This window comes from Aythya marila, assembly GCF_965140915.1.
Source record: "Aythya marila genome assembly, chromosome: 2".
Classification (NCBI taxonomy): domain Eukaryota; kingdom Metazoa; phylum Chordata; class Aves; order Anseriformes; family Anatidae; genus Aythya; species Aythya marila.
This window is the reverse complement of record NC_139043.1, coordinates 52,811,584-52,828,273: the sequence shown is the minus strand read 5'-3', so window position 1 is coordinate 52,828,273 and position 16,690 is coordinate 52,811,584. Positions and strand designations below refer to the sequence as shown.

At 35.2% G+C, this 16,690-nt stretch overlaps 1 protein-coding gene across 1 annotated transcript in view; it reads left to right on the top strand.

The window, feature by feature from the left end:
• The window catches only part of DTNBP1 (dystrobrevin binding protein 1), a 69,294-nt gene that overhangs the window by 21,143 nt on the left and 31,461 nt on the right, over window positions 1–16,690 (top strand). Inside the window, exon 7 of the mRNA XM_082753911.1 lies at window positions 8,064–8,086. Coding sequence (XP_082610037.1) covers window positions 8,064–8,086 — 23 coding nt within the window. The remainder of the gene's footprint in view (window positions 1–8,063; window positions 8,087–16,690) is intronic.

The window sequence follows — 16,690 nt, the reverse complement described above, 5'->3', positions numbered from 1 at the left end:
TGGAATTAATTTTATATTAATTCTATATCAGTTATTGTACTTTGGACAGACATGCGGAATGGGAATCCCTACTGATCCTGAAAAACTGAGGATCAGTTTTTGCACAAGCTTTGCATAAAGTCCCTGATAGTTGTGCTTCCTTTTGTGTAATTTTAGGACTCTGAGTTTATTTTGTCTACAAGAATACCTGCAGTACAGTATCTTGTATTTATCAAACCCAAAGAAGCAGGTTGCTTCATTATTAGTAAATTTTGCTCCTGTAAGTGCTCCAAATATATATATTTTTAAATATTAGGCCAGGTTTTATAAATAGCAGTGCAAAAGATTTTAAGGTCTTTGGCATTTTTTCTGTTAATTGAGAAGTGGGAATGTGCGGTATAACTTCTATCACTTCAAAGTTGTTGTAATTTTGCTCTTTTTTTATGATGGGATTTGCTTGATGCAGAAAGACAATGAAATAGTTAAGAGATTTATTGTGTACCCTCTTCCTATATTGTTTTCTTTTTTATAGGCATAAATGCTTTTTTGTTGTTGAATTTTGTGACTTGTAATTAAGGATTGAATGCTTGTCAGGGATCCCCTGCATCTCACAGAAGCTTTTATTGATGTTTTTTAGAAAATGTTGAACATTATATCAGTCCTTCGTGACTCTGTTCTACCTCTATGTAGTGCTGGTTACTGAGTGTAATCTGTAAATCGTGTCAATCTGCTAGTACCAGGCATTCCGTGTCCAGACTTACTGTACCAATAATAGAAACAGATGGTTTAGGACTGCCCTGATCATTGCTTTATACTCTTTCTCACCTCAAAACTACCTTATTTATGAAAGTAATTAATTCATTGTGGCTAGTGGCAGAACAAGGTTTAGCTGTCATTACCACGCTAAAATCTATTCTCTGATTTTGAGCAACAGTTAAAGTTTCTCCAGATACATTCCATCTCTCTTCAGTATGATTTTTTTTTTTTCCTGAGGTCCTCAATAATTCCTTTTAATTTGTTTGGGGAAAAAAAATGTTTGAAAATTGTTCAAAAAAAATGTCTTAAGTGTATTAATTGTAAAATACCTCTTAGAATATCTCTTAGAGAAGCTTTTTCATGCCTTTGTCAAATGGATGTGGTGATGGTGCCTGAAGTGGTACAGGTTGCAACTAACTGCCCCAATTGCATTCATGCTGTGTAGAACACAACATACTTCTAGGTAGAGAGTGCATATATGGTTCGGGCTTTTTTTTTCTTACTACTGTTTTTTTTTTCCGTGTTACTATGTCACTTTGGAATAAAATTTGACCACTTCTTGAATAATGATATTTATTTACTTATTTACTTTTAATGCCTATAGGGAAATTGGTGGCCAAGTTAAAGTAGGGTCGAGGTTTTGGTGTGTGGCTGTTGACCAAAATCAGCTCTGCAGGAACCCTTTTCTATTACAAATCAAAGATGTCACCTTTGGTGGTGGTGGTATTTGTAGCTCCTCTCTGATTTCAGCTTTCAACTTTGATTTCTAAATTGTTGGTTGTACGATAAAAATAACTAAAACTCTGCTGTTACATTTATCCTTTGGTGATTCAATGATGTTGCATACCAAGATAAAAAATAAAATAAAAACTAACTCCCTTTTTGAATATCAACAGAATGACAGCAAACCCTTAAGAACTGGGTGCTTTGGAAAGCCTTATATCTGAAGGCATAATCTTTTAGAGGGAGCTACAATTTATCCCACACTTCAATTTCCAGCTTGGAGTGCATTTCAAAGCTGAATGATCTGTGTCAGTCTCTTAAAAGAGGACAAAGTGCCTGCTTGCTTTTAAAGATTTCACTGGTTTGACTTTACTGTTTTCTTGTATTCTAATGCCATCTTCCTGTTTTTCTTTTGAATGTAACACCTAAAAGGTGACCACCCAATGTTCTTCATCAAGATAAACATTTCCTTCTTTGTTTGAAACACCAAAAGAGAAATGCTTTCACTATAATCTGAAAATGCTGAGTATATCAGGGTGGTACTTGGTTTTAGTTGTATTTATTGTCAACTACCACTTGATGTTTACCGTTCTGTTATGAAAAATAAATCTGGCATTGATCCATTCTATCTTCCAGAATTAAGTTGATGTAGAAATCTCACTTGAAGATATGGAAAGACTTTAGCTGCTTTTGTAGCTCCATTTGAATACAGAAGTCCAAAAAAACAAAACAAAACAAAACAAAAAAACTCTACTGCAGAAGTATTTAGATTCCTTAGGGCTTTTCTCTTCTTCTTTTTTTTTTTTTTTCCCTGAATACAATTTCATATTTCATGATGGAGAATCATGACCTGTAGTCAGTGCTTCTTCAGACAAATAGAAAACCTTCTTTGCTGCTCAATTTTAACAGTATTTTAGCAGTAGCTTTTGTTTTTATTGATTTTTACTCCTTAAATCTATTCAGTCTTAAAGGTATTTTAAAGTCATAGTTGACCTACGTGATATGAAAAGGATGCTGAAGCAATCTGTCAGAGGGAAAACATTTTTGTTTTGTTATCGGAAGTGCTAATCCTAAGTACACAGAACATTACATTGCACAGAAAATGATTTAGTACAAGTGACACAAGTTTTGAGTTCTCAGGTTTTTGGATTCTGTTTCTTCTGATAAAATCAAAATTAAAGCCCTTCCATCTGCTTTTTAGCTGGCTAAAGATTGAATCAGTCTGTAGAAGACAATTATTTAAATATAATTTTGGTAATTTAATTGTACCAGATGTAACAGGTGAAATGTGGTATTTCTAAGGTTTTGCTTTGAGTATAGGTAGGTCCCAGAAATACCTTTAAATGACACTGCAGATAAGCAAGTATACCTTCTTTAAGTGTTCATTTTTGTTTGTATGTAGTGTTTACAACTCAACATTTATAAACACATTTCTTTGTAAAATCTTTCAAATTTAATACTCAATTTTTACCATCTGTGTACTGTTTGGGGATTATTTTTTATTTACACATGAATCTAGTTGTTTGAGTTTATTGACTGTCTGCTACTTTCAGAATTCGTGCTATAAAATCATTCCTGACATTCATTTATGACTTTGTTGCTTTCTTATCTGCCTACTCTTTCCTTGGAGATGAAATATGGAAATGTCAATTCTGCCTGCTGTCATCATTGCAAAGAACTTGGTGTTTCTGTGCTCTCTAGTTATTTAACTGAATTCCCTAGTGTTTTATTGCATTTGGAAAATTGATCTTAGTGTTACAGCCCATTGCAAGGTACAGTAGAATCCAAGAATCTTTTCTTACTTTTGGTGAGCAATCTAAATTCCCATTGATTTGAGTAACTTGAAGCAGGATGGTTTTGACTACACTGGATTATTAGTTTTCTAATCTACATTCTTATTTGGCTAGGTATTTATCATTGATTCTGTGGGTTGGGATCATATGGTCAATATTTAGTGATTAGTGATGACATTGGTTAAATTGAGGCAATACAGAGAATAGTCTCAGTCTTTTGAAAAGCCATTGTTTAAAGAATATAAATAAGAATTTGTAATGAACTAAGTAGCCAAGGAATTGCTGATAATTCTTCATCGTTTACAGTTGACAGCTAGGATGATCCCCTTACAGAAGCGTTTCATAGCTTTGAGCTGACATCATTTAATCTGCTACTTAAATCTTTAATAATTTCCCGTATGGGTACCTGCTCAAAACAATGTGCAACGCTGTGCAAACGTACAACAAGACGTGTGTTTTTGTGGTGACCATTCTATTCCTCAGCTGGGTAGCGACAATATAATGGGGTGAATATTCCTTGTTTTCACCTAAGTTGCAAGACTACTGGGTGATGAGTAAGCTCTTAAGCTAGGTACTTCAATATTCTCTTTCCATTCTGTTAAGGTTTTGTTCATGAAGACAAAACAACAAACAAAACCAAACAAAAACACTTCTGAGAATCTGCCATCTTAATTTCTGGTCAAGTTGAATCAAAGCTACAAGGTGTGATTTTGGAGGAATGATGTGATATCTCTGTAACTTGAATTTAAAGTTCTACAGGACTTTAATTCTTGTCTGTATCTTTACAGGCAGCTCTAGTTTGTGAAGCTGGAAGCTTTCAGCGAGCATTTGTCTCTGATCCTTACTTGCTTTCCCACTCTTTCTTCTCCTTCTCCTCCCATATTCCTCTTCCTGGGTTTATTCTTGTTTACCAGCAGTATCTGATAGGATCATCTTCCTCATGTACATCTCTTCTGCCCAGTGAATAAAGCAGGGTTAATCTAAGAGTGCAGTGAGACATCTGAGGGAATGGGAAGGTAATTGGGAATTTGTATTTGCCTTCTAAGTGGCTTTGTAAGTTGTGCTCACGAGTTATTCTGTGGGACTAGTAATATATTTTAGACAGTCTTCTTCACCTGTAGTCTCTGATATTATATATTCTCACCACAAACCCTGAAGCTCAACTTTTCTGTAAATGAAGAAGACCACTTGACAACATTATCATTAGAACACTCCAGGGTAATTTACAAGTAGTAATTCAGAGGATACTTCCTGTCTTGGCAGTGTTTCCAGCTACTACAGTTTTAATTCATTTCAGAATTTATTGTAGTTCTGCAAGTAAAAATTTATATGAAATGGATACTTCAGACTAAAATGGGGTACTGTATTTTATTACTGTCTGTATACATCCTTTTCCTCTGTACTTCTGGCTCAGGTCTTAATTTTTTCGATAGGATGTTTCAGAGAAATTCTCGATGATCTCTTGGGTTATGGTGCTTTCATTTCATTGCTCTTGATTATTTTGAACCATGAGATATGTATTAGCTGTGCCTCTTTGGACACGGTGCATGGAGGCGTTTATCTTAAAATTTACCTACAGCCATCATGCTCAAAAGGGAATGAGAACCTGATTTGTATCTGTTATGCTGGCATTAAACTATACCTGAATACCACCTCTTTCCTCACCTGAGTGTTATCTTGAAGTGCAAAACCAGGCTTATGCAACTGTGTGCAACTTCCTGACAATTGTTGCCCTTTATTTGCTTGGGGGGTGGCAAAAACTCTGAAATCCAACAGCATTTTTCCATTGAAAACTTTCAATTGCCTTAAAATATTTAGACAAATAGGATAGGGAAAAAGGCTAGCTTTTTCTTCTAAAAAATATGCATAGGATAATAGACTCGTGAGCTGGAGCAGTTGACAGAACTCCTCTGCTGAGATGATTCATTATATTGCACTTTTGTCTACTAGTATGATGTTGTTAGTAAACTGTCAAAGACTGAGCTCTGTTGCTGTCGCTTTTGTATAAACCTAATAGAAAATATGATCTCAAAGAATGAGCAATTTAAAGTAAAAGGAAAACAAATACAAAAATGTAATACGTAGCATCAAAGCTGGTAATTTAATATGGTAAGACCTAAAATAAGAGGCAGCAATCCTACCTACTCATCCAAGCCTGATCCGGTGCAAGTTTTTCCCCCATTTGCCTTTTAACCTAATTTTTAAAAGACTATTTTCTGAAACTCTTTTTCCAGTTTCATCTTTTTTTGTTGTTTTCATTACCAAGCTGCTTTTTCCTTTACAGACTGTGTATTCCAAATATACAGTTTCTTTCTTAATGCAACTTCACTGTATTTACTTCTGCAGATGACTTTTGTTTCTACCTTCATAGAGAAGATGTAAGATTTATCTGTTGCTTGTGTATTCTTCCTGCCAATTTATGACTAAATAAAAAATAATTTATTTACTTACACAGAGAAAGAGAAATGAACATATTGTAGTACATTTTTTGTGTGCATATGTCTAGAATTCTGTAATTATTCTTCTAGTAAATGTGTTGATTTAATCTGAAGCCAACTGTTTTTCCAGTATTTTTGCAAGTCATAGTCTCCTTTACACTTTAAATTTAGTGTCTGATTCTTAGCAAGGCAAATAATGAACAAGATTTAGGATTGAAATTTTAAAACTCTGAAATTTTTATTTGAATAATTTGATTTAAAAAGAACCATATGCATTGGTAATGCAGAGCATATTTTCATTGAGCATGTTTTTTAAGATGTATTTTTGAACATGTCTTTTACTTAGAGTGTTAAGAGAAACCACAAGACAGGATTGATTCGTGTTGTCTAGGATATAAAGGATCGTTAGTCTGGATCTGAATTGCTATGAAGATACTAGGAAATGCAGATTCTTAAATTCCAAATCTTTACTTTTACTATATGCTAATTATTTTATTTTTTTTTCAGAGATACATAATCTAAAAAAGGTTTGGTTGACTATTCATTTCCAGCTTTCCTAACAAATGTCTCTTATACATGTGGTTATAATGTCAGCACCCTAATGAATCAACCCTAAAATGGTCAGTTGAAAGGGACAATTCTGTGTTTTAAGATAAAAGCATCGAATATTGGTGTCAGTTGGTTACTCTATTACCATCTTGTTTGCTAGTATACTTGAACACAATGACAGTAATTGTTCTGTGTTCCTTTTTGGAGACAAGTGGCATAAGACCTCTTGGTTTTAGGAGCAACTACTGTAGGTTTTTTCCTCTTAAATTCACAAGATGTTTCCTCAGTATGGTTTTTGCTTCAGTCTGTGGAAAATATGCATTTCCTGTGATTGTTTTGTCGAATAGTATGCCATTATTTAAACAGAAGGAATACAACTTGAGTGTTTAAGAATTTTGTATTTATATATAAAGTACACAAGATAGGAAAAAATTATTAGCATATGAACCTGCAAATCATAGGTATTGAGAGGTAGCTTTTGTTCGCTGGTAAAAAAGGGAATTACTAGATTGAGAAATGGATGGAGGAGAAGCAGGAAGAGTAATAGATATTCACAGGAAGTTAGAATTCAGGCTTTGCTGCTGTAACTTACGTGGCAGCTTATTTGCTGGTAAAGTACACGTTCTCTCAGAGATCTATCTTGGCCATTTGGTGACAAAACCGGGATGTTCACTGGAAATGTGGAGGTAAATGCATTCTCTCACTGCTTTTGGAATATTTTATCCTGCCTGGAAAATAGTTTCAGGTTTAAAATAGCTTTATCTGTTGTCAGTGCAAGAATAAATACTGAAGTGCATCATCTGTTAGGGAGGAGAAGGAATTATTATGGCATAGCATATGTACTGTGAAAAAGTCTATATTGTAGGTGACACAGTAATGACTGAAGCATATGTATTCATCTGTGGGTAGTGAGTAGAAGCATTTATCTGGAGAACTGTTAGTTCAGGTATTCTGTTTTATTTTACTTAAAATCACTTTTGCATTCAAAATTTGGGATTTAACTAGGCTTATTATGTGTATGGGACTGAAGTCTGCAAGGCACAGGCTGAAAAGATGTTCGTTGTGAGCCTTTTTGTAAGGAAAAGGCCAGCACTCAGCCTTATTTAAGCTATTACTTAGATTCTTCTTTAGCCTCCAAATTCATGATGAATCAGTACTTTGTAGCAATGGCAAATAGAGCATTTTGCAATTTCCTGGAAACGGGGAAACTATTTCTCTTACCTATATGCTTTGTGTTCAAAATTGCTTCACAACTGAAGGTGGAATGTGACCTGGTGTGAAGGAAAAAAGATAGAGTTGCTGTTGATTTCTTAGCTTTCTGGTACCCGAGTAATGCATTATCTGTTACTCTTTGTACTTTAAAGTCCTCTCCTCTGAGGAATGTCCCTGTATGCTTCTCTTGACCTTAAAGTGTGTTGTAATTGAGCAAATGAAGTTGTAAATTTTTGTCCTTAGCAGCTCCCAAAAGAATTTTGAACAGCATTGGTGAAAATGGACCTCTGATTGTTACTCACTAAGCTATACACTGGCAAAGCTCTGCTAAGCAATAGATGTTTTAGTATCTGAAGTCTTGGTGATTTTTGTAACAGTGTATTTAGAAATTATGTGGATAGATATAAAAATGTAATGCTCGTATAATTATGCATATTTATGAATATGTGGTAGCCTGATTTCTAAACATGTTGATCAAGTTTGATTTAGGTAAGCACACTTAATAGTATTACCCTTACAAATGAGATTCTCGAATTCTTTGCTTTGAATCTTTTAATGAGTCTTAGTTATTCTAATTTTATTTATTTTTTTGTATTCTGCTTTTCTCCAACAGGAAGGAACTTGAGACCTTCAAAGGTAAGTCCTGTTTTTCATTTTCTACTTGAATATTTGTAAGAATTACGGTAATTCTTTTCTAAATTAAACTAATAAGGAGCTGTTCCAGTTCTACATTTGGTAACGTGAATGTTATTTCAAACCCAGCAGGCTCTTTCTTTTTAAGTTTACCTGTTCTTGCTACTGGTTTCACTGGGAGAGTCATAATCATAGGAAGAACACAGAGGCTACTGTTGTCTTAGCCAGGTTTCAGAGATTTGGCATCTAATTCAAGTCTCTGCTTTGGTCTTCGATTTTGGAAGTTAAGAGCTTAGTCTTCTGTTAACTGTCATTTCTAGCATGAATGTATTTTTAACATGTGTTGCAGGCTGTTACTTGTTAGACTTTTGTCTAGATGTTCTAGGATATTTTCACAGTATTATGCTACATCAGACAAATACTTTTTTTTTTTTTTTTTTTTTTGGCTCAAACGTGGATATAAATGCAGATACATACTGTCCTAAACAATATGCAATGGCTAGGAACTCTGTCACGTATTATTGCTTTGTACTGTGATGCGTAGGTGGAACACATTACCATTTTCAGTAAATTTTAAATTCAGGTTTACTCTACCTACTAATGTTAATGTATGATCAGCTTGAGAATTACTATAATCTTTTGCTTTGAATAAGGTGTGACTGTGGCTTTGTGACTAGTCTTTATTTTTGAGAACAAAGTCAAGTACGTTGACTTACGCCAATTAATTGTCTCTTCAGATTGAAAGAAGGGCTGGAAATTTCTATCAACTGCATTCCTCTTTGCCTTTTCAGTTCATTACTATCTCATCCTTTCATAATGCTAAAAAAAAGGAAAATAATAAAGCTAACATTAACAGACAAGCAACACAGATTATGTAAAATGTCACTTTATCTGTAGCTTACCATAACAACTCTTTTTTTTTCATTGATTTGACAGCTTTCAACACAGACTAGCTCAATACAAAACCAACGATAATGCTAAGCTTGTTCTGTTCCACGAGGCAGCTACTTTGTAGTACCTGATGCTTGGGAGAATACCAAATCCTGTTATTCTTGTTTGTATTGATTAAGGGGTTTAAATGAGTTTCTAGAAATCAGGAGGATGGTTTTCAAAGTTACTTTTCTTGGATTCTCCTTTTTTCCCCATAGAGATAATACCTTCTTGTGACACTGTTAAAATTATTTCACAAAGATGAATATTTTCATGCAAATGGAAGGTGTTAGCTGTGTAACTACCTTGAAATGTATACCAAACTAAGTAACTGGTTCATATAGATGGATACAGATTTCCAATACGAGTTATGAAGGCTCCTCTTACTACCCAAGAGGTTTTTACGTAGTACAAAGAGGGAAAAAACTGCAAACAGATTCCAAGAAAAAGGGCAAAGGCTTTGCTTGTTTCTTTACTGAGAAGTTCAAATACAATCTGTGGCTAGCACAGTCAATATCAATGGCAAAGGAGTAGGATCTCGCGCTGTAACAAGGAAAGGCCAGGTTAGAGGGTACTCTGGGTCTGCTGGATGTTTTCAAACCAACTGATCAAATTTATACTACAGTACTTAGAAGAATTGGTGGAAGCTATGGAAGGCTGGAAAAGCACAAACGTGGTGACAAATCTTTAAAAATGGAAATGAAACGTCAGCCTAATTGCTGTGTTTTTTCATACGTTGAACTGATGGATAAGGTTGTACACGTCAGAAAAAGAAAGAAGTAATAGCTAGCATTTTTGAAAGTAGTTGTGTCGAACAAGTCTAAATTCTTTATAAGGCGGCAACAATATGGTTTAAAATTAACAATAGATGCCTTCTTTTAACTGCGGGAACAGTTTGTACTGACATTATCCCAGGAAACTGAGATTAAACTACTTAACAGTGTGTGCGTAGCTGATTGGAAATCCATACCCGGAAGACAGAAATTTTCATGGTTTCTTAAATATTAAGTCATCTACTTTCTCAGATCTGATGCTACTCTGAATTCTTCTTGTTAATGGGGGTGGTGAATTAGAACCACAGACTGGCTTCAGTCAGTCTTTTTCTGGCCTTGGGGAGCTTCAGCCAATTTTTGAGTACCACAGCATGCATTTCATCAGCTGAATAGAAGCAGGGGAGTGAGAGCTTCCTCCTCACGATGGATTCGTGATTATGGAGTGACAGATGTGTCAGTTCTGTAGCAGCTTTGCCCAGTCTAACTGGTGGCTCCTTCTTGCATGTTTCTTTTTTAAGCTGCTTCCAAGGCTCTCTAGATTTGCGCAGAAAATGATCCATCATTTCGTTTTGATTGATAAAGCAAGCAGAAAAAGCTAATTAGATGGCTCTAGAACTGCTGGCACAGGAGGAAAAGGCTGGGGAGCACATCTAAGTTACCAGTGTAACAGTGTTACATTACCTAACACATTTTAAGGATGAGATGAGGAACCACTGAGCAAAGCAGTCATAACATGTTATCTTAAATATTGCAGGTAATTTTGGTTTGCTGTATTCAGAAAAGGTTGGTTCAAACCTTTAGATTAAATAAGGAGTAGTTGTGTAGATTATTCTTTACATTTTATATTGCAATATAGATGACAACCTCAAGCAATTCATCCTTGCATAACTGTGCAAACTGAAATGTGCTCAAGAACATTGTCCATAAAATAGCCAGCACAGAGGCCAGGAACAAAGAGCTGTTTAAAGTGAGGGCACTACAGTTTGGGGGAAAGAGAGAAGAAGGCAGTCAGTACCTTCTACAGATGGTATATTTGGACATTTGAGCTGGGTAATGGTTCTAATTACCAGAGCCCAGAGGTTCTGGAGATGCTACCAAGTATATACTATGCTCCTGTCATCTAATTGAATTTAACCTGGAGCTTAAGAGGTTTATGAGAAAGATAACATGAAGTGACATGCTTCCATTAGTAAGGGAGTGGACACTGGACATGGATTACTTCCAGGACTCTGGAGAAATAAGTCAAATCAGAAAAGTTAGAAACAAGGTAGAATAGGAAAAAATAAAAAAAAAAAATTAAAGAAGGCAGCACAATAAAATGTTATTTAAATAGTTGAAAAAATATAGATCATGAAATTACTGAATGTAGATCAATTAGATGTCATTCTTCTGAGGTTTTCTGACTTAAAGGGAAAGGAAACATGCGCTGAGGTTGGAAGAAGGCTAGAGATGTCTTGTAAACTCCTGTTCCCTTATGTCCTCAAACAAAGCCAGTGTGAAAGTTGTTTATTCAACTGATTGAAGTCCTGCCTTCTCAGATCCAGAGAGATCTTTTGGATCTTTTTTCTTTTGGTTTGGTTTGGTTTTGAGGTGGTGTATAACAGGCATCCTTGAGTAGTATATATGTGCTACCTTTATACACACTTGCACCTTTCAGTGGATACGCAGTTGAAAGCACTGTACATTGACTTGTGTTAGAATGGAAAGAACAAAAAAAAAAAAAACAAACAGAAATGCCAGCTTTGATAACATTAACTTACTATTTGTGTATTAGAATGCCTACATGCTAAAAAGCATTGGCTTCTAGGTTGAGGATGGTAAGATGTCTTACATCAAAACATGTTTTATAAACCTGTAAGTTCGTTCTATCTGAACGTGGAGAAATTAAGTATCACAAAACATTCCTTTAATATGTATGTTAGAAGCAGTAAAGAGAGGGTTGTTTTTCTGTGTCCAAGTGCACCTCTTACAATCCCTGCTGCTGAGTTTTCATGCCTTGCACAGGATAGAAAGCAAGTTTCACTGGAATTGACAAATCAAATAGTATAGTCTGAGGGTCAAAACAGCACAGGACTGAAAATTTAAATTCAGGGATGCATCCCAATAATTCCACAGCACAGAAAAAATATTGGTTGTGCATTGCCACAGGCTGTGACGAGGCAGGTTTAGCTCACAAACGGGCAGATAGGCAGCTTAACAGTCTCTCCCAGGAGCTTTGTGTGGGTATAAATATGAATAGATACAGATACACAGATCTAGTATGCATGGGACCACTGTAAATTTGAGTGATCTTATAAACATTTATGAACAAAATTGTTCTTTTATGAAACCTAGGAAAAGAATTGTTTCAGTTTTCATTTCCTACTGCGTGTGCTAAGGTATGAAGAGGTGATTCATTGACCTGTGAAGTATTTTCTTTGAGCATGCCAGCTGTCATCAAGAAGAGGCTCAGGCAAAGCTCTGTGTTTATTATAATAAATATAAAAATACCTTTTTATATATAAAAATTACATACATTTATGTATTTAAAATATTTATATATTTTATTCTATATTTTATATATATAGAATATTATATATATATATTGTATATAATATATATATTTTAATATATAAAAAATACCTGTTTGCACCATGGGAAAGTATTGACAGTCCACTAATGTTATGGGTAGTTGATGTTATTACCTTTAAGTAGCATGGAACAAGTACACAACAATATATTAAGTTATGAATGATTTCTATATTTGTCAGCAGAGATAATGTTTTAGAATTTGTTTCTAGCTTTGTTCACATTTGTGCTACAGATTGTACTCTCTTCTGTCATGAAAAATGGATTTTGTTATTCTTCTCTTCCTTTTGCTTAAAGACTATTTTCAGGGCCAGACTTTCTCCTTTGTTGTTTGCTGTACCTGTAGTATACAGGGTCAGGACCAACCTCTCCAGTCTCTTTTCTTTCAACCACAGAGGTTTTCTATAAAAATGTAAGCATATCGTATTTTGTAATCTGTGATGCTGAGAAAGTGAAGGTTAGAAGCTTTCCTGATTCTTTCTAAGAAGCATCTCTGTGAATAAGGCAGGGGTTGACTGATGTCCCAGCAGATCTGGCATTGGTATATCTGAAGTGAGTATGCAACGGGACAAAACATCTCAAAGCCTGACATGTTTCCTGTTTTTTAACAAGTTATCTTTCAGAGAGCTTTGTCAAAGCTGATGGTGGGTTTATGGATGAAAACACTGGGTAGGGCAGGTGAAGTAGTCTCCCAGTTTCTTCCTAGTACGCATCAATTGCAGTGTTCAGAGAACCACTTTTGGGAGCTGGATTATACTCCGTCCTGCCCTGTTCTGGCTGCTTAAACAAATGGATCCTGGCAATTTCTCAAAATATACAATTTATTTTAGACAATATCTGTGTGTGTATTTGTTCTTAGTATTTGATGCGTTTTACTCTTCGATGGTTTTGAAAGGGGAGAGCATATCATTTTCATTTTTACAGCTGAGAAACCAAAAATTATATGGCAAACATGGTTATTTTTTCATAATTCTTGAAATCTAGTGCATTTATGACTGCACTGAGATTTGAAATCATTCCACTGTCCTTTTAGAGACATGGTACAATTTATGTTTGTGGGTTGTTTCTTTTGTTTGCTTGTTTTAAAGTTAGCATTGCTTTTCCCTTAGTGTAGCCAGGACTGTGTAGTAAATGTTTACAGAATACTGTAAATATCTTTAAAAGATGGATGAGTGAAGCAGAGCAATGAGATAGATACTGGGAAAAAAAGATAAAAATAGTCTAAATTACACAATGGTAATAACTTATGTTACTGAGTTTACTTCAGACTTCATGCAATGATAGACTTAAAAATTGCTTCTAAAAATCTCTATTAAATAAAAACAAACAAAAGGTGTAGGCTGAAATGTTTTGAATTATGTTTCTGGAAAGAAAAGTAAGCAATAGGAGCCATTTAGAAATCAGTAATGCAGCACTTTTCGACAATGAAAGGTGTCAGAAACTTTGTAAGGGCAGATATGCATGCGGCTTTGGCTACTGAGTCATGCATATTTCTAAGCTTTAACAGGATTAGTTTCATTCAAGCTTAGGGAAGCTGGTCATATGATCATTTTCAGCACTTCTGTTTACAGTACAAAAAAATACATTTCCAGCTCTGTGCATCAGAGATCACTCCCAAATAGGTCCTGATATTATTATTTTTTTTTTTTTTTAAGTTTTGTCAAAATACTCTTTGTGAGAAAGAGGATGGGGAAGGAAAGATGTATTTTTTTTTCTTGCTTTTCTCTTCTAGGTTATATCATTGGGTCACATATGAAATATGGATGTTTTGTCATCCTTCCTCATAATCTAAGATGCTTCTGTTGAATTTGCACTTTTCCAATCCTTTTTTTTTGGTTGGGGAAGAGGGGAAATACTAGGAATCTATCTCAACAGATAATTGTGTCAAATTGATTTTTCTTCTTGTTTGGGGATCTTCTTTATCACACTGGCCTCTGATGGCTGTCAAAACCAGCAACTTTTTCCTAACCTTCATATAGTCTTGCAGGTGCAATGTATTTTCGGGTTTTTCATTTCAGTTACTTCGTTGAATAGGGGAGGGAGGATATCTTGGTTGTTCGTGTGCTGCTTCTAAAACAGGCAGCGAGAGATAGGCAGTGCTTCTGCTACTAGTGCTTCCTGAGTGTTTCCTGATTGTTTTAGACTTTATTTAGGTGACCATGGTCAGAAATGTCAATACTTAAGACATTCATCGCAGATGTAAAAGGGGACAACTCCTATTTTGGCATACCAGAAAACATTTGGAAAACAATTGCTTAATTCTATTGTCATAAAGCTAATTTGGAGTTGAAATTTTCAGATTTCAGATACTCAGAATTTCAGAATTCAGATATTCAGGTTTCAGATTTTTTTTTCATTATTTTGCTGTGACCTGAAAATACTCCGAAAAATTAGTCAAAAATGCATGTTACCATCTTCTTTCCCATCCCATCAAGCCTTGTATCTTCGGATGTTCTGTATTGTCTGTTGTAAGAATTGATCAGGACTCCCATATGTAACAACTGTTCTCTTGAGAATTGAATGATAGGAGATGTGGTTTCTTCTAGACAAACCTTGAGTGAAAGACAAATGAGTTTATCTACTTAAGTCTTCCATTATGCTGTAATAGGATAAGACAGATGGAAAATAAACCCAAATGATAAAGAGTCCTTATAGCTACCTTGCATTTGATTTTCCTGTTTGTATTTTCATTTTTCAGACTCCCTCTGTGTTTTCAGACTCTCATATCTGTTTAATTCTCAGGACACTTCTTAAAACTGTCAGAGATCTAGCTACTTGTAAGTTCTGGCCACTTTTTTTCCTTCCTTGATATAGCTATGGACAAGGCTTTGAAAAAAAAAGAAAGAAGGAAAGAAAGAAAGGGGGAAAATAGAGAAAGGGAGATTTACTCTTGATCTTTCACTGTTTTTCATCCTGCCTCATAGATATCTGAATCTCCCCCAGCAGGGCAGACACCACCACCAGCAGTGATGTAAAAGCTTTGCAAACGTCTGTCTCCCTGGCGCACAAGTAGGTGGTCCTGAGTTGCAAACATCTGATTTTATCTGGCTATCAGACTTTTATGGTACAATTTTAAAACTTGTTCCACATACGAATACATACCCAAGAACAGCAAAAGTCTTAAATTTTCTTTCTTGGTAGAGGCTGCATGTGTCCATCCTTCATAGAGAATGCAAGTGGTTGCTTGTCTTTGCTGTCCTCCTGTTGTGGTTTAACACAGTAGGCAGCTAATCCCCACACAGCCCCCATTAGGATGGGGAAGAGAATCAGAAGGGTAAAATCAATGCAAATTTGTGGGTTGAGGGAAGGACAGTTCAATAGGTAACGCAAAAGCTGCTCAACATAATGATGGGAAGTAGTGAATGAATTCCTTGGAGGGCAGATGCTCAGCCAGTTCCAGGAGAGATGGAAACTAACTCTGTCCCAGACAATACCAGCAAACCCCCTGAATATCATTTTTTGGGGGAATTGGCAGCACCTTTGTATTGAATAGTAGGGGTAGCTGAAAATTAATTAGCTGCCTTTGACAAGTGAACAAAATGTTTGCTAGATTAAATATTGGCTCTGGGGTGAAGCAAACTACAATGGATAGTATCTTAAGTATACATTTATTTTGCAGATGACTACAAATATATTTGTTTCCTAATAGGTTAAAGTCTAAAAACGTCAAGTCTTCAGGATAGACAATATTTTCTGTGCAAGAAATAGTTTACATTTCAATGGGAAAAAAATAATTTTCAAGTCTACTTCAGCTTTAGGAAAAAATGTCTACATTTTGAGCTTGAATCACTACATCAGGACATTATTTCCCATTAGGATTTGATGAAAGGGGGGGCTACACAGTCAACTGGCTATCACACTGAAAATTATTTACCCCTCTCCCATTTTCTCTAAGTTTCCAACTGATGAGGGAAAAACAAGGCTTCCTTAATAGCGGCCATGTAGGCTTGGGTGGACCTTAGTCAATCATGAAATGGTATCTACTTCCAAATCTGTTATGTACATCACAAACTGGTCTGAATGTTCAAAGCTGTAAATAGAGAACAATTTTTAAAGGAAATCTAATGCTTAGAAAAGGATGCTGTACAGATAACAGGTTATTTATGAGCAAACTAAATCGTTACCCATCCTTGGAGCAAATACTGTGTGTTCTTGCAACTCAGCTGATCAAAGATGGTTCTTGTTCTGGTTCATTATTCCACTCCAAACCATTTCTGGTTTAATGCTTAATTTTTTTATTTTTCTTATTTATATTTTCCTTATTTTATTTTTCTTATTTATATTTTTCTTATTTTTTGCTCATTGTGTGTTTAGGCTGTAATGTAACTTTGAGCAC